This window comes from Saccopteryx bilineata, chromosome 2 (genome assembly GCF_036850765.1).
Source record: "Saccopteryx bilineata isolate mSacBil1 chromosome 2, mSacBil1_pri_phased_curated, whole genome shotgun sequence".
Classification (NCBI taxonomy): domain Eukaryota; kingdom Metazoa; phylum Chordata; class Mammalia; order Chiroptera; family Emballonuridae; genus Saccopteryx; species Saccopteryx bilineata.
In genome coordinates this window covers 334,512,493-334,537,685 of record NC_089491.1, presented here as the reverse complement: position 1 = coordinate 334,537,685, position 25,193 = coordinate 334,512,493, and the positions used below count along the sequence as shown (strand labels likewise).

General features: G+C 42.5%; 1 protein-coding gene across 1 annotated transcript; it reads right to left on the bottom strand.

Moving 5' to 3' along the window:
* Positions 1 to 290: 290 nt before the first annotated feature.
* Positions 291 to 24,170, bottom strand: CPA2 (carboxypeptidase A2). The gene is made up of 11 exons (XM_066262307.1): positions 24,014 to 24,170; positions 21,267 to 21,348; positions 20,473 to 20,607; positions 18,546 to 18,641; positions 16,778 to 16,879; positions 14,708 to 14,806; positions 13,269 to 13,379; positions 12,017 to 12,107; positions 10,325 to 10,524; positions 8,031 to 8,115; positions 291 to 527 (listed from the first exon to the last, which is right to left on the bottom strand). Exons 1-11 carry the CDS (start codon positions 24,076 to 24,078, stop codon positions 340 to 342), a joined length of 1,254 nt encoding a protein of 417 aa, XP_066118404.1. The 5' UTR covers positions 24,079 to 24,170; the 3' UTR covers positions 291 to 339.
* Positions 24,171 to 25,193: the final 1,023 nt, after the last annotated feature.

Below are 25,193 nucleotides of genomic sequence, written 5' to 3'. Positions count from 1 at the left end.
TCTCCCTTCCTGTCTGTCCCTCCCTTTCTCTCTCTCTCTCTAAAAAAAAAAAAAAAATGCCATTAAACTGTACATTTAAAAATGGTTAAAATGGTAGATTATATGATATGTATATTTTAACTCCATTTCTTTTAACAGTGAAAAGATGTTGGAAGCACATTGCTAAGAACGGATTTAAACAGAAAGATGGAGGGTGATGGCTCAGTGGTTTGCGGTACTTTAGGGTAACATAAATTGAAGAAATAATCCTCCTAAATCAGGGTTAGAAAAAGGAATAATCACTCCCCAACTTTGCTTTAAACTAGAGAGCTTTTAAAGGTGTTTATTTCCCCCAGAGCCCTAATAGGGATGGTCCCGCACATGCTCCATGATGGTCTTCAAGCCCAGCCAGGTCTCCTGGGCCGTGGGCAGGATCTGGTTGGCAGGCAGGAGGAAGCCATATCGACCCGTGTCTCTCAGTTCAAAGGCAAATGAGTATTTAATGCCGAAGTCATAGGCCCAGTCAATGCTTCCTCCGCTGGCTTGGTCTGAAACGCAAATGAGAAGTCAGGTTCTGCCATCCCCACTGGCCCCTTACAGCTAGATAACCTCTATATTACGTTCCACCGTTATTAAAAAGATAAGATAGGCCCATCTGCATGGACCTTGAGAGCAGAGATAGCTTAGTAAGAGGTTATGCTTTTGAAAAAAATGCAAGACATTCGAAAAGCACAAGGTGTTATGTAAATGGACATGATACTTAGCTTTCCTTGGTGTTCTCAGGAGCCTCTGGCTGGCTTCCCTCACCCATTTGGAATCCTGCCTGCTCTCCTAATTGGCATCTTCTATAACTAAGGGAGGCCACCCCGCTTTGTTTTTTAGAGGAGCACTAGGTATAGGCATTGTTTCCTCTAGAGGGAGAGGAGGGATTACAAATAGAAGGAAAAAAACTTGGTCCCTGCCTTCAGGGGACTTTCAGCATAAGGAAGGAACAGGCTTGTTCCGGTATCAAATAATGTGCCCAGTACCTGTGGTGCATGATGGGTTCGCTCAATGTGCACCTGTATAATGTGTGGCTGCTGGCAAGACAGATGATGAAGGAAGGTGGCATTAGTCTACAAAGACTTGGGGCTGTCATGACTCAGAAGAGCTGAGTAATGGATCAGCTGTGAGGCCCCACCCAGAGAGGGCAGGTAGAGTCAAAGAAGGAGACATTTGAGGCACCTAGTCCCTAAGAACGGGGCTGGGCAAAGGGAAAGACCAGGGAGGTTGTACCAGGGAGGAGCAGGGCTCGTGGTTAATATTGTGAATGAACACTCAACGCCTATGACCACTGTCTGTCTTCACTCACAGCAGCTATGGTAGCACCTGGTAAATAACACGAACCAAATGGTTTCTGACTTGAATTGGACCTTCCTAGGTACCAAAATGATCAGCATGCCTTTGCTGTGGCTACGTGACACAGGGAGTCTCACCAAGAAGTCCATAGTGGACAGGATGCTAGCTTCAGAACCTTGATTCTGTAAAACATTAGCTGGATGACCACAGGCACATACTTATCTCACTGAGGCCCAAATGCTTCATCCATCAAATAGGAATAACAAGGCTACTTATTTCACAGATTATTAAATGGCTTGAGGCCCTGTTTGAGGGTCTCGGGGGCAGATGATGCTGTTCTGCTGACGTTCTGAACCCCAGACTCCACTCAGAAGCTGCCAACCAGAGAAAGCATGAGTTCCTCAGCCTTAAGTGGCTATGGTGGCCTTTCTCCCTACTGTCCTCACTCACAAGGCCCTCCTCCCTGGTGGTTCCCCTGCCAAAGGGGAGGACATTCCCACATGGAAAATAGTTTAAAAAGTCTGGGCAACTGTGAGCAGATAAGTCTTCCCAGAGAATAGCCTAAAAACATGTAAGAAGAGCCCCAAAGCCATTCCCTCCATTTGACTTGGAAATCTGTTCCGAAAAGATCGAAAAGAAAAAGGAGTTGATATCAACATGTTCACAGTAGCATTGTTTAGCAAAATGTTGAAACAATCTAAAGGCCCAATAACTGAGATAGAGCACTATCACAGAAGAACAAATACCTAAGGTAGAAAAATGTAAAATTATACAGGAACTAACATTAACAAAATAGAACAATGACATTGATTACAACTTGTGGATGAAAACGGGGTTCTACGGAAAGTAACCTCACAGCGTGATCTCATCATAAATTCCTAACTGGGCAGGTCACGGCAGAGAGGCATGTCACAGGCCTGTAAAAAGCTTATCTTTGCCTTAAGCAAGCCATGTCCATTGTTCCTGTGCATCGAGGTTAACACAACTTTGAAATGTCCCCTTTCAGACGCTTCCTTCTAAAGCGTGACCACCCTCAAGAGAGCCCATAATTTTAACTATCCCGTTATCCCTTTTCACTTGCTTTCTCCCGTGATCTTCCTTACTTCCCTCCTTAATCTCAAATGCATAAAAGAAGCTGCAAAGTATTATTCTCCGAAGCATGTTTCTCAGTCTGTTGAGATATTGTTTCCAGGTGTATCTTCTGTTTGGCTCAGATAAATTATTGTAAAGGTTCTCTACAGGTTTGGATGTTCCTATATCAACAAACTAGATAAGTATATTTGTCTTCATTGACAAAATCATTACTGAAATTGAAACTGAAAATAAAAATGTTGCTTTATTAGATTTTTTTAAGAAAATTTTTTAATGCATCATCATTAAAAAAAAAAAAAAAAGAAGAAGAAGAAGAAGAAAGAGGCCCTGGCCAGCTAGCACAATTAGTTAAGAGCACTGTCCAGAAACAAGGTTGCAGGTTCAATCCCTGGTCAGTGCACATACAGGAAGCAACCAATGAATGCTCAACTGAGTGGAAGAACAAATGAATGCTTCCCTTCCTCCTACCCTCTCTCTCTCCTTCTCTGTCTCTCTAAAAATCAATCAGTAAAAAAATTAAGCCCTGGCTGGATAGCTCGGTTGGTTGGAGTGTCATCCCAGAGCATGGAGGCTGCCAGTTCGATTCCCCAGTCAGACACATACAGAAGCAGCTCAATGTTCTTGTCTCTCTCTCCCAGCCTCTCTCTCTACCAAAGGTAGGAAGGAAGGAAGGAAAAGAGAAGGGGAGGGAAGGGAAAGGAAGGGAAGGGAAAGGAAGGGAAGGGAAAGGAAGGGAAGGGAAGGGAAGGGAAGGGAAGGGAAGGGAAGGGAAGGGAAGGGAAGGGAAGGGAAGGGAAGGGAAGGGAAAGGAAGGGAAGGGGAAAAAATTTTCTATTCTGGGAAAAAAGAACTTCCCTGATCTGAAATATTACCAGATCAGTAGTTTCTGGATTTTCATTAAGTGTTCTAGATAGTTCTAGATAAGATGTGTAAACTATTGCTCTTCTGTTCTCCAAGACACTGTGAAAGAGAAAACCATATGCCCAAAATGGCATCACTTGTGCTAAAAGTCGATACCAAACCTAGATTTAATACCTGATCTAATTTCAGTTTCAGCCTCTACCAGGACTGGTATTTTAAACAAATTGGTTTGGAATTTCTTGATCCACACTAGTGAGGTAATCAGTCTGTGAAGACTCTATCTTCCTCTGAAAGAAGGTGTCCTTGTCTGAAACCATCCATACCTAACTTCTTCGTCCCACCTCTTTCTGCCTATGAAAACCTTCCATCTTGTACAATCCCAGAGTGCCCTTGTAGTTGCTCAATGGGATGCTGCCCGATTCATGAATCTCTTAATAAAGCCAATTAGATTTTTAAAGTTACTGGGTTGAATTTTGGGGGTTTTTAATGACTCCCATTAAGAAAACCATGCAGGCCTGACCTGGGTGGTGCTGTGGATCAGGCATCGACTTGGAACACTGAGGTCGCCGGTTCAGAACCCTGGGCTTGCCTGGTCAAGGCACATATGGGAGTTGATGCTTCCTGCTCCTCCCCCCTTCTCTCTCTGTCACTATCTCTCTCTCTGTCTCTATTCACTAAAATGAATAAATAAATAAAAATAAAAATAAATAAATAAAAGCACATGAAATGTTTAAAAAAAAAAAAAAAAAAAAAAGAAAACCATGCAGCCTGACCAGGCGGTGGTACAGTGAATAGAACGTCAGACTGGGATGCGAAGGACCCAGGTTCAAGACCCCGAGGTTGCCAGCTTGAGCGGGCTCATCTGGCTTGAGCAAAAAAAGCTCACCAGCTTGGACCCAAGGTCGCTGGCTCGAGCAAGGGGTTACTTGGTCTGCTGAAGGCCCACGGTCAAGGCACATATGAGAAAGCAATCAATGAACAACTAAGGTGTCGCCACGAAAAACTAATGATTGATGCTTCTCTCTCCGTTCCTGTCTGTCTGTCCCTATCTTTCCCTCTCTCTGACTCTATCTCTATCTCTGAAAAAAAAAAAAAAAAGAAAGAAAGAAAAAGAAAAAAAAAAGGAAACCATGCATTCTCTCTGATCCCTGATGCCACCCTCCTATGGATGTAACCATCTTTGCCCCCAGCATGTCTGTAGACTCTTTCTTGTTCAACCCCAATCTGCCCAAGTCTGCTTGTCCCGTTCTTGCTCTCCTTTCCCCCACTCTGAAACAGGATTACATTGGTCATTGCTTCCTCTCCTCTCTCTCTCACCTCTCCTTCTCTTAATCCTCCCCCACAGTTAGTAAACAAGTCTATCTAAAAAAAAAAAAAAAAAAAAAAAGAGTCCTTGATTTTTATCTCTCCCTCCCTGCTCATCCAGGTTCCTCTAGAGAAGAGTCTCCTCCCCAGTCTCACCTCTTCCCTATCGCTGTACTCCTCCAGCTTCTCTCGCCACTCTTCTGAAACTGCTTTGCTAAAGGTCACCACTAAGCTAGTGCAGGGGTTCAGAACGAGTTACCCCAAGATGTGCCTGTGTGGTATGCAGATTGTTCTGAGTTAAAGGCAACCAGGACCCTGTGGGCTCAAGAGAAGCCTCTGCCCTCCCCCAATGAACTACCTAGAAGAATTTGAATGAGGGGCCTTACCCATAATTAAAAATTATTAGAGATAGGCCCTGGCCGGTTTGCTCAGTGGTAGAGCGTCGGCCCAGCGTGCGGAAGTCCCAGGTTCGATTCCCGGCCAGGGCACACAGGAGAGGCGCCCATCTGCTTCTCCACCCCTCCCCCTCTCCTTCCTTTCTGTCTCTCTCTTCCCCTCCCACAGCCAAGGCTCCATTGGAGCAAAAGATGGCCCGGGCGCTGGGGATGGCTCCTTGGCCTCTGCCCCAGGTGCTAGAGTGGCTCTGGTCGCGGCAGAGCGATGCCCCAGATGGGCAGAGCATCGCCCCCTGGTGGGCATGCCGGGTGGATCCCGGTCGGGCACATGCAGGAGTCTGTCTGACTGCCTCCTCATTTCCAGCTTCAGAAAAATACAAAAAAAAAAATTATTAGAGATAAACCTTTTTCTCTTTCTGACCTATCTATAGGGCAGGGCCAGCTTCTACTTATTGAACATCTACAATGACCTTCTGTGTGTGTGTGTGTGTGTGTGTGTGTGTGTATACACAATGACCTTCCTTTTGTGTGTGTGTGTGTATACACAATGACCTTCCTTTTGTGTGTGTGTATGTGTGTGTGTGTGCGCGTGTGTGTATACCTCATTTTCCCTTTCTGCGGGGTCTCCAACCTCTCTCATGTATGTGGGGTTCCTAAACATGTGTGTTATTAACTTTGGTCATTCTCTCTTAATCTGTCTCATGTCTATTTACTAAACGTGCTAAAAGACGGTTGAGGATAGAGGAAGAATTCTTCCCCCTCTACACTAGTGTTAAAAAGAGAAAACCACAGGCCCAAAATGGCATCTCTGTACTAAAAGCCCATGATACCAAACCTAGATTTAACACCTAATCTAATTGCAGTTTCCACCTCTCCCAGGGGTGGCATTCTAAACAAATCAGTTTGGAATCTCCTGACCCACACTAGTGCGTTAATCTGCCTGTAAAGACCCCCTGCCCTCCCCTACAGAGAGATGTCCTTGCCTAAAATAATCCACACCTATCTTCTTGATCCCACCTTCTTTCCGCCTACGAAACCTTTCCATTTTGTACAAACCCCAGAGTGCCCTTTTAATGGTTAGGTGAAATGCTGCCTAATTCATGAATCAGTTTTAAAAAGTCAATTAGATCTTCAAATTTACTCAGTTGAATTTTGTTTTCTAACACTAGCAATGAAAATCCAATGGTAAATATTCTGTCCATGTAATATTTGGCCTTCCTGTGGCCTTTGTCATTGTTAAACACTGCCTCCTTTCCAACAATTACTCCTTCCCTGTTTCTGCAACACAGGAAATGGTCTTGCTCTCCTGAACCAACCACCCTCACTATGTCAACCACTCCAAAATCTCTCTCTCTCTGCAAAATCTCAGGGCCATGGAGTTCAAAGCCTACCGGACATCCCCACTTGAAAACAACCTTGGTACTTCCAGAGCTGAAGTCATTATCTTTCCAGCCCACCTCTGTTTCACCTTCCGGGCTGTCTCCCACAGGTAATGGCATCATTCAATGTCCTTCCGTGAGACACTCTCCACCCCCGATAAATGGCAGAATCCTTTGGTTTTAGGTCCTAAATGTCTCCCTTCCCTCCCTCCTGCTCTAGTTGGGCCACCATCTCTTCTCTGAACTCTTTTCACTCTTTGTGTGGTATGTTCCTGCTTCTGGTCTGTTATTATTTCATCCTCCACACTGAAGCTCACGTGTTTTATCTAAACAAAAACACCATGCCTCAATGCGCTCACTGCCCACTGAAAACTCTCCAGGGGCTTCCAATCTCAACTCCTTAACATGATACACAAAAACCCTAAACTTCCCCACTCCCCTTCTCACCACTTCCACTCCAGCAGCCCCAAACCTCCTTGTATTTCACAGAGTTCATCATAAAGGTTTTAGCCTTCAGTGCCTTTGCATGAGCTGTGAAGGAACCAGAACATCCCATTCCTTTCCCCTTTCTCTAGCTATCAGCCATCAGCCTTCAAAACCCTGCCCTCTTCTTATAGGAAGCTCTTCCCGACTTGGCCACTGTCAAGTCCTCTTAACTTTCTAATACTTTTTAGCATTTATAGCCTCTTACGGCACATATCATACTTAAAGTCATGGACTCCTTCATCTCTCATATTACACAGTAAGTTGTCTGTGGGATCAGTATGTTTCCAGTACTTGGCTTAAAGATTAGCACTTAGTAGATGCGTGATAAAAGTGTGCTGAACAGAGTGAGTGCTTGTAAGAGGCATTTGTTTCCAAAGGATCACAGACATGGGAGCTCTAGGGAACTTCTGGGCATTCAACCAAAGGGTTCCGAGTTTCTGGCTGTGTCCATAAGGAACTGGGGGATACCTTTGGGGGGCTCTGAATCTGCACAGAGGTGCATTGGGATTTCCCATAGCAGTACAGTTGTTTCTTGTTTTATCCCAATCCACTGTGGGAGAGGGGAGAGTCAGGAAGTCTGGCCAAGAAAGCTGGAATTATTAAAAGTGATGACTTGGGACCAGGTCTTGATAAAGGCTGATTTTCAGGCAGAGAATCCACATGAAGAAAGTGAGCTATAAGGATCAGGACAAGCCTGACCAGGCAGTGGTGCAGTGGATAGAGCGTCGGACTGGGATGTGAAAGACTCAGGTTCAACGCCCTATAGTCGCCAGCTTGAGCACAGGCTCATCTGGTTTGAGCAAGGCTCACCAGCTTGAGCCCAAGGTTGCTGCTCGAGCAAGGGGTCACTCGCTCTGCTGCAGCCCCCCAGTCAAGGCACATAGAAGAAAGCAATCAATGAACAACTATCTGTCCCTCTCTCTGACTCTCTGTCTCTGACACACACACACACAAAAGGGGGGGGGGGGATCAGGACAAGCAGAGCAGAGAGCACACAACTCCAATATTTAGTAAGTTCTTTGTTCTAGATATCACATAGTAAATATGTCATGGAGCTGAGGGCAGCTGGACAAGGCTGGGTTTCAGGCATGGAGGCATATCCATTTCACACCAGGGCGTTTATAGGCTTTGGCCCAAAATCACATGGTGCTTGTTATCTTAGTGGATCATTTGTAAAAACACATTAGATACTTACAGATGACTGAGCAGATAGGTCCTACTTTGTACTTGGTGCCGTACAGACCCTTCAAAGACTGGACAGCCTTTTGAGCCACATCAGTCTAGAGTTAGAGAACCAAGAAAAGGTGAATGAATAACATTTATCTCTGGGAAGAATAGATGCCCAATAGCAGAAAGTAGAATGAAACAGTCTAGTTAACTGGACTCTATAACTAAGGATTAAGCATAACATCCTTTTCATTTCAACCATTTTCACTGAAAAGTAAGCACAGCTCACTTTCATCAGCTTTTAAAATACAACATAAAGTCCTGGCCAGGTAGCTTAGTTGTTCAGAGCGTCATTCCAATATGCCAAGGTTGTGAGTTCAATCTCGGGTCAGAGCACATATATAAGAATCGACCAATGAATGTATAAATAAGAGGAACAACAAATTGATGTTTCTTTATCTCTCCCTCTCTCCCTTCCTCTCTCTAAAATCAATAAATAGTAATTTTTGAATAAAATACAATATGAAGACCCTCATTATTTATTTGATCACCAGGTGTTTGCACTAATAATAACCAGGATCATTACTTCACCACCAGCTCTTTTTGTTCAGGGCTATGGGTGGAAGTACAGTGGGAGTAAGGGGCTGAATGGAATGTGTACTGACCCCAGGACACACCCAGAAAGTTAATTTTTTTTTTGCTAGCTCCTTACATTGGCTTATTTCCCTATGATTGTCTCTTTTTCCAAGAAGTAGAGCTCAGCAAAATATTTTCCATCATTTGAGGATTCCAATTTTGAGTAATTGAGGCTTTACTATCCTTGCTAGGGATAAATGTAAGGCCCTAAACTTGGGTCCAGGAAAACAACTGTACAATTACCAGATGGAGAGAAACCTGGCTCTGCAGAATCCTCAGAGAGCCCGGGGGTTTCAGTTGTCAATAAGCCCAACATGAGTCAACAGTACGGTGCTACTGCCAATTAACTGACCCTCAACTGCATAAGCAGAAGTGTTCAGTGTGGATGGGGGCCGATATGGTCACGCTCTGCTGTGCTGCTTAACCCACAACACAAGTTTTACATTCACTTCTGGGAGCTACTTTTGAAAAACACAGACAAACCAAAGCAGGTTTGGAAAACAGCAACCTGAATAGTATGGAAACTTGGGACCTTATTATGAGCACTCCAAAGAACTGGGGGTATTTAATAGAGATAAGGAAAAACCTACAAGAAGCAGGTTACTTCTCAAGTAATTAAAAAGTTTGGCTCTCAAAGAGAAATAAACTTGCTCTATGGAGCCAGATAGTAAATCAGGGCTGGTAGGTGAAAACCGTAAGGAGGTGGTTCTCTATAAGGAAGAATGCAAACCATCAAATATGCCCTAACATGGAACAGGCTCCTTGAAGCCAGGAAGCCATCCAATCATAGAATCCAGCAGACATTTGGATAATTTAAGGTGATCTAGATCTACTGAAAGTACCTTTTAGGTTCTTTTCAACCCTAACATCCCTTTTCCCCCAATTCAACTTTGAGTGATACTACACACCATCAAAACCCTGAAAACTGCCCTAGAGTGCTAAAATCCAATTGATGAGTTTAGAGATGCACCTGAATTGAAATAATCTATTCAATTTCTGCCAGAAGCTGTTGACAATAATCCATTTGAAAGTAAATCTACCAAAAGGTCGCATCTCAGGGCTTATCTCTAGCATATGGGTTTCAAAAAATCAAGGCTAAAAGCCAAATTGGAAATATTTGCACATTCTCTTCAGCTGGAGATAATTCTTCCTCATTTGTAAGCAGCCCCCTGAAATGTCACCATCTGACTTAAGACTGCGACCAGTTTAATTATTCCTCCAACAGGAAAGATGATGAATGATATCAAGTTAGGGAAGTGAGAGTTTTACATCCAATATATATCAGTGCACCATGATGGCAAGTCACAGAGCTGAAGGCACCGGAACGTATCAGGCAAGGGGCTAGAAGACAGCGTAGAGCATCTGCCTCTAGATCCAAGAACCTCAGGTCTAAATCCAAATGGTTATTTCCTTAGCAACAGAAAACACATCCTGGGAGCTTATGTACAAACCGGGGTCCTCTCATCTAGATTAAGGCAATAATTTCATGAATTCTATTTCCCAAAGACACAAGTTAGGAAAGTCCACATCACAATCTTCTCAGTGGCTGGACGTATTATGTCACATTCATCTTTATAACCTATCACTAGTGCCCTCCCATCTCAGTACCTAACTTTATGGCTGAAATTTACATGTCCACACAATGGATATTTGTGGCTGACCTGAAATGAAGTTTCAAAAACTCACCAGCTCATCAAAGTTATCTAACTTGGTGCATTTATACCCATAGGGGAACATCAGCAGCTGGGAGTAGCTGTGGAGGGTAATGAAGGCCTTGACTTTTCCGTGACTCTTGATGAAGTCCACTATGGATTTCACTTCAACTTCAGAGTTGGCACTGGGTCCGTGGTATGAATCAGAGCAAGGGCTTTTGCTGGCTCCAGGTCCTGATGGGATACAGAAGAATCCCAAAGAGAACGGTAAGCTTTAAGGAGACACTGTATGGAGGCAGTTACCATGCATCACTAAAGTTCCTCTCCTGGAAATCAGAGCCAGAATGTCACCATGAGGAAGCCTAACTGAAGTGATTCTAGACATATCTCCTTTCTTTAAAATATGGTTCTTCTCGATGGCAGAAAGAGCTATCGAATTAGATCATCTCCTCTCTGTGGGAGTTGTTGGAAGAAAAGCTAGATTTAATATTATAGATGGAATTCCTGCATTGGGTGGGAGTTGAGCAAGTTCATTTTCTGGGATCTCTTCCAATTCTTAGAGTCCAAGAGTCAAAGAGTTTGTGTATCTGTACTTCTAAGTCACAAAGACACAAAATACGAGGAAATTCTGACACCCTTTTCACAGTGAGGAAAATACAACTAGATTTGACAACAAGGACATCTTTGGCCTTGATTTTCTCAGCAACTAGAGTTACTCCTGATCACTGAAGTGGGTCTGCTGTGGCCTGGCCAGGGCTATGAATGCTAGAGAAACCCTGACGGGATAGGTAGGGGCTGGGACTGTTCCCCCAGGGTTTCTAAGTGATATGGACAAAGGAGAAATATAGCCATTCACTTTTATTTTAGGGTTATTTTATAAGAACATTATTTTGGATCTGAGGCTTTTCTTCCTACACTAAAAACAAAACAAAAAAAAACCTATTGTAAAATTGATGAAGAAATTGCCACTCATCCGTATCCTGTTACAATTCCCCAGTGTGCTCTTTCTTGGTTCAACGAATCTCGTTAATTTTTTTGCCTTACAAATATTTAGTGATTGCTTCTATGTTCCAGACACCGGGCTAAGGTGTTAAGAAAACTACAGCAAGGCAGTTTCTCACCTCACTGTTATCCTAACTAATAAGGAAAAACGAAACTAATTTCCATTCTGTGATTAGAGAAATGTGAGGAGTTTTAACTGATGCCTGAAACCATAAAGGAACGCCCCAACCAGGCTGCCACTGAACTCGGACAAATTAGAGCTGCCAAGTCAATAAAGTCAGGGCAGTAGGCTAATATTTTCTCTTTCGAATCTATTTTGAAAATCAATTGCTTGATCCTATTTGTACTTTAGTTTTCTTTCTCGAAGCATCCATAGATGATGTAATGCTTCTCCTCCGAATAGATCCTCACCCCCTCTAGTGGTCGGTTCTATGCTTCTGGACGCCTCCTGTCATTGCACAATGTCTCGGCTCCGAGAGCTCAGAAGCCGAGCGCAGCCACAGTTTGTGGGGAAACCGATATGTGAGACAAAATATATTAGATGCTGCTCAGAGCTCTGTGACAGCGCTGCGCGCCTGTGAAGGAAATTTAGTTAAGTGTTTTTCAAATAGGTTTTTAAATGGCTTGAATCCTGAATGGGTTTAGCAGGCTGACAGCCCTGCAGAACCATGCAAAACAGCTAGACAAGGTGTGACCATCCCTGCAAGTGGGTCCTTGTGCTCACCTCCAAAACCTGCGTCCCAGTTCCGGTTAGGATCCACACCAACACAGCGGCTCCCAGGCACTTGGGACCGGGTCTTCCGCCACATACGATTCTTTAAAATCCAATCAAAAGAGGGGGGGGGGGGGAGACGGTTATCCAGACTGATCAGGTCTCCTTGGAATTCTGTTAATTTCACTCCATCCCTCCCCCAAGACCCCTTTGGAACTGCATTTGGAACTGCACGAATTTCCCTGTCCACAGTGCTGTGCAATAATCCTCATACAGAGATTGAATCGGACCTATTAGGCTGTCTCACATAGAAGTAGATATCCCCCCAACCCCTCAAATTAACACCTGCCAAACCGTGTTCCATAGAACACAGTTCTATTAAATTTTTTAACATTGCAATAAATATTAAACGTTAACAACAACAACAAAACGGGGTGAGAGCAAGAGTTCCCTGACAGAATACTTGGGGAAAATAGAGAGCTAAACTGGCTGATTTACTTTAAAACTTCTAGAGGTTTTTTTTTTTTTTCTTTTTCTTTTTAATGCTCGATATTTGCTATGAAATTCCAAGCAAGGGACACAGTAGGAGATATTTCCCAAACTTACGTGTGGAACCTTTATTCATAGGGTGCCTCATAAGATGAGTACTAGTATTTGTACAATTTCCTTTTGATCAGATGCTGAGAAACTGACACTCTCCTAGTCAGACGCTCCAAAAATAAACTTGAAGCTCTCACTCATTTTGAACATACGTGGGGTCACAGTTGCCACAATGGTGTTTTGTAATGAGATTTTTAAAGGAAAAAAAGAACTACATAACTCCTTTTAGTAATACCCCAGAGGATTTCTTCTACAAATTTTAAGTAAAATGTTAGATGTATTGTACTGCCCACCTAAATCCTACCACAAATCTAATTGTCAGCAGGTAATATCCGCCTCCTCTCTTCTATCAATCCTTCCACAAAAACACAGAGATAATTGGAACAAATCTCCTAGGTGACTCACAGTGAACACTGAACTCTAATAGCCCAGACTAACAGCTGAAATAAGGCTCTGACAGAGACAATATATAAAGTTGTTGTGGGCTGGAATAAAAAGTGATTATAAATTCCACTGCGTGCCTCAGTTCACGGATATTACTGAGCAATTAGGCATTCTGTTTAGGGCAGATCGAAGAGAGAAAGATAACTTTTATTTGGTTTTCAAAGTTCCTACACATCCCCCTTAGATTCTTGTTTAAAGAAGAGAAAAAGTCCAGGCTTACTTTGGTTTGAGAGAACACATATCCATCGGGGTTTGTGACCGGCAGCAAGAAGATATCCATTGTGTCCAAAATAGAAGTGATGGATGGATCATTTCCATAATCAGAGGCAATCTGAGCAGAGACAACAACTTATATGTCAAGCTCATACTTCTCTTTCACCAGGGAATACAGGATATGATATTAAGGCAATGTGTTTTTTTCCCAAACATGAACTAGATATCACCGCTGGTCAATGAAAGTCTTCCAGGACTTCATCCAATTTCCTGCAGTGCTAATGTATTTCATATGCCAGTGTCTATACTTTTATTTCTGGTCAGAATTATTTACTTATACTAAATGAAAATCAGATATTACTGATCCATTTTCTCTCAAAAGTAGATTCCTTCCTATTAATTCTGGTGAGGCAGTTTGCAATGGCAGGCAGCCGTGTATGTGTCTTATAGGGATCTATGAACCAAAGACATTTTTGCAGTTTTTCTTAATCACCACACAGTGTAGTTTTCCAAAGAACTCATGACCAACATCATATAACTTAAATATGCAGAGACTTTTCTAAAGAGACAGAGAACCGGTTAAATTCCACTTGGGGAATTAAATTTCTGCTTGCAATCAATTGCAGTAGAGTTGAAGTTTCTGCTGGATTAAAATTTACTCATTTCCTGTGCTCAGCCATCCTAAAGCATTATTATTCAACTGTTAAATATCCATTTCATAATACCCTAAAGGTAACCACATTTTAATTGAAGGGAAAAATGTATCAGTCAGTATGCAAGTGGTTGCACATGCTTGAATGATCTGATGCGGATTGATTTCCTTTGCTCATGAATTAACATTCTGATTTATAGCGTGTCATTTTTGAATTACTTAAGAAATACCAGACGAGGTCACACCCAGCCTGGTGTCCTGACTTTAATTCCACTGAACATGTGGAAGAAAGATACGGCTACACTCTGACTTCAAAATCTGATTTGGAAACTTTTCAGAACAACCAAAAAAACCTTTAACCAATTCCACTTTGGAACTGTATAGGTCAGAGTAAACTCTTCTAGCACCTGTTTATATTTTCCATCTGAGCCTCTTTCACATTTTATAGATTTCGAGCACATCGAGCCTCAGCCCGGGGATTCAAGGCAGCAAAGCAATTTTTCTCTTGTCTGTTCTTATGCTGAAATCTGACTCCCGGGGGGTCCTTCTTTGCTACCCTCTCAATCTCTTCAAGCTCACGGTATCTTTTAACAGGCACTCAGTGCTTTGCCCGCGGGAGAGTGCCACGGTGCAATACCAAAAAAAGGTTGAATTGGTCTGTTTCCTGCCCGTGAGGCAAGAAGAAGCGATTGGGCTGAGAGCATCAGCCGTCGGGACCACAGGGACTGCTGTGTGCTTAGGTGGAGTCTGATCCCAGAAGGACAAAATAATTGAGGGATTTTAGGCAAAATGACCTTATTTGCTGTCCACAATGCAGTAGCTTGTGTAACCCACTCTCGAGCATGGATCCCGGCGTCCAGCCAGATGGCGGGCTTGTTTCCTCCGGTACTGAACTGCAAAAGAAGTGTGGAAATGCGACTTGCTCCGCCGATGCGGGGGGCCTCCCAATCCCCTCTCTTTTTACCCAGGGCTTTGCCTGCCGCTCTTTCTATACTTGATGTGATTGAGAGAGAAGGAGAAAGGGTAGACAGTGATGCATCAATTAACTCTTCTCGCTTAACGTGATTTTTTTTGGTCCCCTTTCTTTAAAGTAAGGGTTAAGTGCGGGCTAACAAAAGCATAGCCTTTTTCATTTTTCGTGTTTGTAAAAAATCAATGCAGATAATGTAATGACATAAAAATATGTTCATTGTATATTGTAAATATTTTTTAAAAAACAGGTTACAGAATAGTATGATGCCATTTTTATTTTTTAAAACAGCTAGTTTATGTGTATGCATGTAAATGTACACACAAACATGATAAAAAGGAAGAGGGAGAGAAAAAAGAAATAGAATTATATGCAGCAACATGGTAATAGCCATCATTCCACAATTGTGAAATTAGGAATATGGGATGTATTTTTTTTTTCTTTTTTGTTTTTTGTTTTTGGTCTGTTTCCCTATTTTCCAATTTTATGCAATGATTGTGTTATTTTTGTAATAAAAATGGTCGTGATAACCTTTTGAGTCCTTCATAAAAACAGGATGGTACGCTCTAGGGGTGCTTTCCAGAGTTTAAATTTTATGATGTAAGTGACTCAGTTTTATTTGGAGCAGTGGCTTTGCCAACTGGATCAGTAAATGGGGAGGAAAAGATTATTTTTGCACCATCAACTTCTATCTCTGCGCAGCACTCTAAACATAACAGATAAGGTAAATGAGAAATGCAAATCTCGCTAAAAATTACGTTTCACGGATTTTGAAAGTTTTCGTTCAAAGTGTTACGTGCTTTTTCCTCCAAAGAGTTCAAATGCAAAAAGCAGGGAAGTTTCAAAAACAGAAAACATTCTCAACTACAAACCACCCGGAGAAGAGAAAGCCAGAAAACCCAAGGGGGCGGGATTGGGAGGTGGGGGGTTGCTGCGGTTTCCTGACCCAGCTTCGGGAGAAACAGGAAAGAGGAAATTTTAAAAAAGAAGGGAGTATTAGCCAATGTATTCTAGCCCAGGGTCAATAAAGCTGGCAAACCACTCCTCTCCGGCCTGCTTTGAGAAAAACATTCTGGTGCAATCCATCTGTCCCGAGTCCGTTGGTGCTCAGCCATAACGTTTCCAAATTTAGCAGGGAGTTGTGACATTCCTTTTTTTTTTTCCTTAACAAACTCTTTCTAGGAAATCTGGGGAAATAATTTTCACTCTTTTCAAAGCAAGGTGAAAAAAACTTGAAATTTCCACACTAAATCTGTGAGAGGTTACAGGTGGGAATACCTAAAAAATAAATGCCTACTTTCTGGGCATTTGCCTTGGCAATTTAGTTACCTGTCAGTCACCCTTTCACAGGCTGCGGGAACTGCTTTATTTAAAAACAAAACAAACAAACAAAAAACCAGGAACTCTTTCTTTTATTAAATGCGGCTCTAGCTTAGGCGCTTTCTTTTTTTTCTTTTGATTTAAAAGAGAAAAAAAAAAGAGGAAAGAAAAGGGGGGGGGGGAAACAAGGCACAGAACTACTGGCTTGATTAATGACAGAATATCTCACTTATTTGCCCTACCCCTGTGCCGCACCACCGCCCCCTCCCTCTGTTCCTATCCGCGCGTTAGTCTCCGGGTCCCTGCGTGTGAATCGATCACGACGAGAGCATTAATTCAGTCCTGCAGACCTGCGTCGGTTTGCGCAGGAAAGGGGAAAAAAAGAAAAAGAAGGGGGGTGGGGGGGGAGTGAGGAGGTGGATACTCAAAACCAGCAAGGACCGGTTGGAAGGGGATGAGGGGTGGGGGGGAGGAACAGCTCTGCTGCAGGCAGAGCCGGCAGTGACAGCCCCCGCCTGAGAGCAGCGGGCTTCTAGAAGCTTGGGGAGGAAAAGCCACCGCTGCACCTGTGTACCTTGAGCACGTTCATGGGCCGTTTTTCGAAAGAATAGCCAATGTGCACTTTGCTCACTAGTCCAGGGTGCTCAGCCACGAGGTTATCCATTTCTTGGGAAATCTGAAATGTTTTAAAATGAACACATAGACATTTGCAAAGAAATAATCAGATCCGTCCGTTAGCGAATTTGCACTCTCCTGCATTTCCACACCCGCAGGACAGAGTGGCGAGGGCAGGGCGGGGGATGCCGCCGGATTGGGACCCTCGCGTCCGAGCTGAGAGACGAGTCCCTCAGCTTCAGCAGGGGCTGGGACCGGGGAAGCCATTTTGCGGCTGCCGAGACGGTTCTTGGCAGTTTGGTGCTTAAAACAAAATGGCCATTTTTCTGGTTTGCCTGTGGCCCAGCTTGGGAGTGGAACTTACGCAGTTAAAAAGACTCTTGCCTTCCCTAGCAGAGGAACACGGATGGTAGCGGCACCAAAAAATAAAATAAAAAATATAGGTGGGTTTAGAGGCAAGGGGGGAGGGGGCATCACAAAACGCAGCAGGGCCAGTTCAGGCCGGGGCAGCAGGGTGCCTGCTGCAGATGCGCTTGTCAACAGATTCATCCCCTCCTATTTGCGAAGTTGATTGAAATTCTGTGCAACTGGGGCACCCAAGCTGTGTCCATTGCTGGGATGGAGACACGTCTGGGCGTGTCTGGAGAACGAACAGCATGGACACAGCTCTTCCAGCTGTTGCTGGCATTTGCTCTCGGTAGGACAGACACCAGTTTGTGAGGCCTGCAAAGAAGGGGACACGGCAGGCTCCCTTTTCTCCTGGGGATTAGGGATTGATCTATGGTCCCTAATCTGAAACTGGCAGGGCCATACACATTTTTCAAATTAAGGGTTTTTGGTTTTGGGGTTTTTTTTGTTGTTGTTGGGATTTTTGTTGTTGTTTTGAGGGTGTGGGGAGAGATTTTAGGAAAGTAGGAAGCCTGTACTGTGTATTCTACATGTGGTATTGCTCCCTATTCAAATACATTGATATTTCTGGCAGTGACGCAAATGAGTAGCAAGTCAGTTCAGGTCCAATTTTGCCCCCAAATGAATTTAGATCGGGTTTTGCCACCAAATAAATTAAGGGGGGGGGCTTTGTTTTCAGAGTTCTTTGCATTTTATAATTCCTGATTTGGGAATCAGTAATCTACCAGATACCTCCCCTCTGGCTCTTCCCTAATTCCTCACCTCTCCCCATAAGCCCCCAGTCCCCATTTCCTTATTTCCTTTCCTCCATTCCTCACCCCCAAATCAGTTAGTGCAAATAGGCCCCTGTGGGGCCAAGCAAAGTGCTGCCACTGCCCAAGTGCCCTGGTGTCAGTGTGTGACTCAGGTGGAGGAAGTTTTACTCCAGCAAAACTCAGGAAAGACAGCAGAGATTCTGCTAGGGGGAGATATAGGAACTTTGGGCAGTTGGGAGACCCTGCCCTTGGCTGAAGTCAGAGGTGTCAAGGTGTCTGCTGATTCTATCATCAATGGCAGCCAAGAACCACACTCTCAAATGGCTTTGTAGGCAGCACAGGCCGGAAATCAGCAAGGGGTCCTTGAGCAGAGAGCATGAGCGTGGTAAGCTATTTGTATCCTCCCTTAAGACACGGCATTTAATACTGGCTGGGAAATCCTAGGGAAACTTGGAGAAGTTAGGAAATATGAGAATCGTTTCCATTAAATCACCAAAAGAAAGTATAAGCTTTGTCATCTCAAAGAATGGCCCATTTCTCAGATGTTCATTTTGAAACACCTACCTCTTCCAAGGTATGATAAGCCCCAAAGTTGAAGTTACCGTTCCGTTCTCTTCTCTGATTAAATAACATTTCCTCGTTTTCTTCATCCAACAACACCTAAAACAAACCAATCATACCTATGCTTAGTTTAGAGCAGTGGTAGTCAACCTAGTCCCTACCGCCCACTAGTGGGCATTCCAGCTTTCATGGTGGGATGTAGTGGAGCAACCAAAATATAAATAAAAAGATAGATTTACATTTAACTATAGTAAGTTGTTTTATAAAGTTTATTCTGCCAAACTTAGCAAAAATCCGACATAAAGTACTTGGTAAGTAATTATTATTATATGCTTTAACTTGCTGTTACTCTGTTTTATAAATTTTATAAAGTAAAGTTACTTCTCTACTTTATAAATCACCATTACTGTGGAACCGGTGGGCGGTTAGAAAATTTTACTACTAACAGAGATACAAAAGTGGGTGGAAAGTATAAAAAGGTTGACTACCCCTGGTTTAGAGCAATGCATTTGCATCTATAATTGTGAAGGAAATGGTGACACGCAAGTCCTCAAGCCAAAGCATTCATTTTCCTGTCCTATAGGCTTTGGGGTCATGCCTTTCCCTTATTCTGGTAGCACCCCGAAAGGTGATGGGGCACTATTGGGGTTTCAGGACAGCCAGATGCTGAAAATATAGGATGACAGTCCCATGGTTGCCTATGGCTTATCCTACCTCTCGGGGACCCAGGGTATATAGATACAAATGTGAATAAAACCGATGCCTTCTCTGTGTCTGGGGTTGCATTTTATTTTTTAAGTTTCACATGGTGACCTTTGACCAACTTCACAATCCTCAGCAAGCACAGCAAACTTTCTAGTTCATTATTACTTGTGTTCCTTAAAAGGTAGCCATGAATATTTTTGTTAGTAACATGCAGAATGGCATGACAACCGAGATGAATATCAAACTGGTAATTGTAATAGTATTGATTATAAATAATCATCTATTTCTGTGATTTTCAACCTGTTTTTTTTTAAATCTCATGACACATATAAACTAATTACTAAAATTCAATGGCACACCAAAAAATATATTATTTGCTAATCTGAAAAAAAATAGATATTGTGATTCATTCACACTGGACAGCTATTGTTGTGTTGACTGTTGTCATTTTTTTTATTTGACAATCTAAAGGAAAAGAAATCAGTCCCCTGACTACTAAACAGTCAGGTATTACATGTTTTAAAAATTCTTGTGGCACACCAGTTGAAAATCACTGGTCTAGCACAAGACCACCAGGAGTTATGGCCCCTGGAGATACTGCATTCTTTGTCCCTGTGTCTTATCAACCATTTGTACCTAAGTGATACTATTAAAAAAGTGCACACGCACATGCACAGAGTAAAGTAACAGAGGTCTCGTAGCAGGGAATAATTTGCACAACACTGCCAGATCATCTGCCTGTCTGCTCTGGCCCAATCTTCCCAGAAGTAAATTATTCCATAATAAATTCTGTTATAATCTATAGGGTTGACTGCTTCATCTTTCGTTCAGAAGGTACTTGTCATTATGGTGGCCAATACATCTATGTCCCACCATTGGACACAGTGCCTAAGAAAACCTCCAATTAAAATCTAGATGAATAACATCTTACTTTTACCTACTTTGACTAACGACTATCAGTTTGCCTTTTATATTTAATGCCAGAGACTCTCTTTTCCCCTTTCCCTTAAATTTTTTATTACCGTATCCCATTGGTGCCAAATGCAAAAGAGAGAGGTAGACTAGCTCCCTACCCACTCTGCAGGAGTGGGTCAGACCACAGGGGGGCCCTACTGGCACCCACAGGCTCCTTCCCTGGCAGAGAATACCCAAAGATAAAAGAGGACGGTCCTTCGGTCCAAGTGGACCAGCAAGCCTCTGGAAGGATGGTCTGTGGAGTAATTACCTGAACATCTTCAATCATGATTGAATAAGCAATGTCCTGGGACTCCAAGAAAACTTTGACTGCCTGGACGCTGCCAAAGGGAACTCGGACATGGGCTGTCTCCCCTGGGATGGTGGGCAATTTCCAGAAATCAAGCTGAAAGGGATAAAAGGCCAAGGCAATGTGTGCATCACTCCAGGGAAACGAACAGCTCATCACTGATAGATTTCAAGAAATCAATTCATATCTATTTTATCTTGAGCCCACAAGACTAGAATCATTGTGGAATCACTATACCATGTGAAGGGTTTTTAAATAGCCAAGCATCAGCTTATGTGTTGCAACCCCCACTCTCGCTGTTAGATATTAAAAAGGGTAGAAGGAACAGATGATTTAAAACCATGGCATTTTTTTTTAACAGTTGACATTCAAGTGATCGAATTCATTTTATGACAAAATGTTAATACTATAAATTATTTTAGGAGGGAAATAATGCGTTAAAGGTGTTCAAAATTTTTTCAGAGTAACTTCAAGCTCTCTTTCCATTCTTACAATAAACTTGTGAGATACAAGAACAGTTTATTCATTCTCATTATACTGAATGGGAAAATGAGACACAGGAAATCTCAGGTGACTTGCCCAATGTCACACAGTTGGGACAAGAGCCCAGGTTTTCTGCATCCCAACTTCCTGAGTGAGCATCCCACACACCATCAGAGAAGATGAGATACAGTCCAAAATAAGAGATTTCAATCATCATGTCTAACTGTGGAGTACTCAGACTGGGAAACAGAAACCTCCTCTAGGACAGATACCTGGAGATGTTCTTCAGCCTCCAGTTCCACCAGATTTTCTATTTGTTCTTCATTCTTTGGTACGATCTCAAGAACTTGATCTCTAAAGAGTATTAACCACAGACATGGTTTTAAAAGCAAAACCTGGACACTGTTTCCTGTTGCTTTCTGCTCCTGTTAGCGCCACATGCCAGGAGGTTAATGCAGCAGTCAATAATCTCTTTGGCAATCAAGAAACTAATAAATAGTATACTGACCCAATCCCCAGAACAAGCAGTTGATGGAATGGCTTTACTTCCCCCAAGGGTATGTTATCTAAGTAATAATTAAGAGGTGTACCTGCATCTAGCAGGAAGCTTGACATTAAAGTTACCTTTCCTTTAGCTAATGATTATACTCAAATAACACCTGCTGCTCATAAAGAATTGGCTTTTAAAACTTGTCTGTTCCTGTTTTTCAGAAATAAGTAAAAAAAAGTGTAATAATTAGTTTGGTGCTTGTAAGAGGAATTGAATTCACATCTGAGTAGACCTAGAGTGGGTTGTTTTGGGGGGTTTTTCTTTTTGGTGTTGTTAAATGTATCGGAGTTCCATCTCCAAATGCCGTTTATGTAGCCCAAACCTGGGGTATGGCTAGGGACAGATGGGACCCGGAAAAATCATGGTGCGCCTATTTCTCTCCACACACACATATACACATAATAGGGAATAAAGGATATCAAGGACAACTAGGTAGGAAAAAGAAGTTGTAAAACAAGCAAACAGATAACCTTAGTAAAAAGTTGGGTAGTAGATAGAGCTGTATTTTTATAACCCTTCCTTTGTGACAAATATTTCTCCTCTATCCCTCTCTCCAAGTAGGCTGACTTCCTGTGTCACTCTTCTGTCCATTTGGACAGCAGGGAAGGGATCGGTACAAAAAGCCATACACAGGGAAAAGAATTCAGATCTTCCAAAACCAAGCACCATGCAATTTCCAATGAACCCGAGCAGAATATATGTGATAGAATGAGATCCTGCCTTCACGTATCCACCTGCCACAGATGGTCTGAAAATACTTCCATTTGAATCTCAGTTGTTTTGATTAATGTATAGACTCCCAGGAATCCTCCTTTGGCAGAAAGGCAATGGAAAAAGTAATACATTAGGCTAATATTTCCTGGTGTGTGTGCTGAGGACTAGTAGCCATTTGAGTTGCTCAGCATGTAAAAAAAAAAAAAAACAAAAAAAACTGAGGAGGAGCTTGGTGATCAAAAATATTGATTGGGTACAGCCTGACCAGTGGATAGAGCATCGGACTGGGATGTGGAGGACCTGGGTTCGAGACCCCAAGGTCACCAGCTTGAGCGCAAGCTCATCTGGTTTGAGCAAAGCTCACCAGCTTGAGCCCAAGGTCACTGGCTCGAGCAAGGGGTTACTCAGTCTGCTGAAGGCCCACGGTCAAGGCACATATGAGAAAAAGATCAATGACCAACTAAGGTGTTGCAACAAAAAAGTAATGATTGATGCTTCTTATCTCTCTCCGTTCCTGTCTGTCTGTCCCTATCTATCCCTCTCTCTGACTCTCTCTTTCTCTGTCTCTGTAAAAAAAAAAAAAAAAATTGATTGGGTAGATGCAGCACCCTAGGTCCCCTTTCATAGACTTACAGTGCACACTAATTTACTAAAAGAACCTAGAAATCCTATAGTTTATTTAACCCTCTGACTCCCCAGTTTATTTGACCACCCACTTTGGGGGGCTAAATTTATTTGACCACTTTGTTAGTTCCCTGGCACACTCTTCAAGAAACATTGCCTAGTTCTGGCCAGGTTGCACAGTGGATAGAGCATCAACCTGGTGCACAAGAGGTGACAGGTTCGATCCCCAGTCAGGGCACATATGAAAAGCAATCAATAAATACACAACTAAATGGAACAACTAAGTGAAACAGCAAGTTGATGCTTCTCTCTCTCTTTCTCTCTCATCCTTTCTCTCTCTCTCTCAAATCAATGGAAAATTTTAAAGAAGAAAAAAAAAAAGAAATGCTGCCTAAAACTCTTTATAAGATCTTGGAACCAAAGTATTTTGGAGCAAAGGTGAATCTTACAGAGCCATGAGAGCTGGACTTGGCCTGAAGTCTGCCGCCCTGGTGTCCCCCTTGATGCGGCTCTACCGCCTGGGCACTAGATCTGAAAATGTGGAGGACTAGGGCTGACTTGGAGGATGAAGCCCAGGAAGGCAGGGAGAATAACCCAACACTTACAGGAATGGCCCTGAGTAAGTGTCTAAACAGCTTTGTTTTCACTCATGTCTGTCACCCCCTACATCCTGAGCAGCAGAGGGGGAAATGAGTAAGAACAGAGAGAATTAGGGTATAGGGGCTCAGTTTTCTTTTTTCTTTAAATGTCATTCATCTCTCTCTCTCTTTATCTCTCTCTCTCTCTCTGATCACAGATTTCTACTACTTCCACTCTCTCCTCTCCAAATCTAAGAGAACTCTCTTGAAAATGCTGAACACTTATACCTAAGGTTCTGCCACAATCCAGTGAAAGACTCTTTGAATCAAGTAAAGAAAACTTAAATAGGTATCAGAAAGCATAACCCTCCCTGGCCAGATAGCTCAGTTGGTTAGGGCATTGTCCCGAAACACAGAGGTTGCTGGTTCAATCCCCAGTCAGGGTACGTACAAAAACAGAATGACGTTCCTTTCTCTTTCTCTCTCTCTTTTCTTCTCTCTAAAATCAATAAAATAAACATTTTTTAAAGTATTTTAAGAAAACGTAACTTACCCCACAAATGTTTCTCGACAATAGATATGCCCCAAAAGGGCACTGAGAAACAGAATCACCCTCATGATCAAGGGTCTTCCTAGAGTCGAGGATCAGAGTCACTCCTGAGTTATTTATAGGAACCGTGACTGAGGCTAAACTGTCAGCAGTCTAGAACCCAGGTGAATTCCCACATGGAAAAATTCCCACCTGCAGGTCAAATTCTCAAGGCTATAGACACCCACCGGTGTGATATCACCAATTCGTACATTTTTCCATTTCTACAATAAGATAACAAACTTCAATGGAAAAGAGCATACCAAGGACAAATCATGTATTTATGATTTAGAACATAAAGCACCACTAACTCTACCTAGTGATAGAAACCAGCTTAATAGACCAAGTGGTTAAAGTCCTTTCTGGGTCTCTGAAAAAAGAAGAAAAAAAAGGACACAGTATTTTATAGTAATTACTTGGGCATCCTGTCTATCACATTTCATTAGTTTGCTCATTTATTTGTTTTTATAATGTTTACCCTTAAACACTGCAATCACGGAGCCCACATCTGCAGAATCTCCCTGTAGATGTGGCCCTGTCCAGTTCTCATTCTATATTAAAGCAAAACAGAAGGCCTTTTAATATTCAATTTTGAACTGTCTCTAAAGTGATCCATCTGTATTTGTACCAAATTGATATCTTTGTTTCTGTGCTTTTTCTCAAAATGAAATGTCTTTCTGAATATGACAATGAAATTGCTTGTAATAGAAAGTTTAGCTAAAATGAAAGTGTTTTATTTAATCACCAATTTCTCCACCCCAAGAAAACCATTCAGTGCACATCTTTTCAAACTCTGTGTGCTAGAGCTTTTTCCTTAAACAAAAATTATATCATAGATTCTGATTTTTAAACGAAAACTTTTTTTTAAACAAAGTTGATCTTTTTCTTATAAGTGAAAGTTTATTTAGAAAGTCACAGAGGGCCCTGGCTGAGCAGCTCAGTGGGTTAGAGCACCGTCCCAATACGCCAAGATTGCAGGGTTGAGCTCCAGTCAAGGCACAGACAGGAATCAACCAATTAATGCGTGAATAACAACCAACAAGTAGGTGTTTCTCTCTCTCTCCCCCTTCCTCTCTGTCTAAAATCAATCAATCAAAAGAAAAATATATATTTAGAAAGTCACAGAGGTAGAAGTGAGCTGTAG

Coding starts and splice junctions, on each gene's coding strand:
- CPA2 (XM_066262307.1), bottom strand. CDS start 24,078: ATGAGGGTGATTCTGTTTCTCAGTGCCCTTTTGGGGCATATCTATTGT. Junction 21,349..24,013: donor TGTCGAGAAACATTTGTGGG/GTAAGTTACGTT, acceptor AATACTCTTTAG/AGATCAAGTTCTTGAGATCG. Junction 18,642..20,472: donor TCATGATTGAAGATGTTCAG/GTAATTACTCCA, acceptor GGTTTGTTTTAG/GTGTTGTTGGATGAAGAAAA.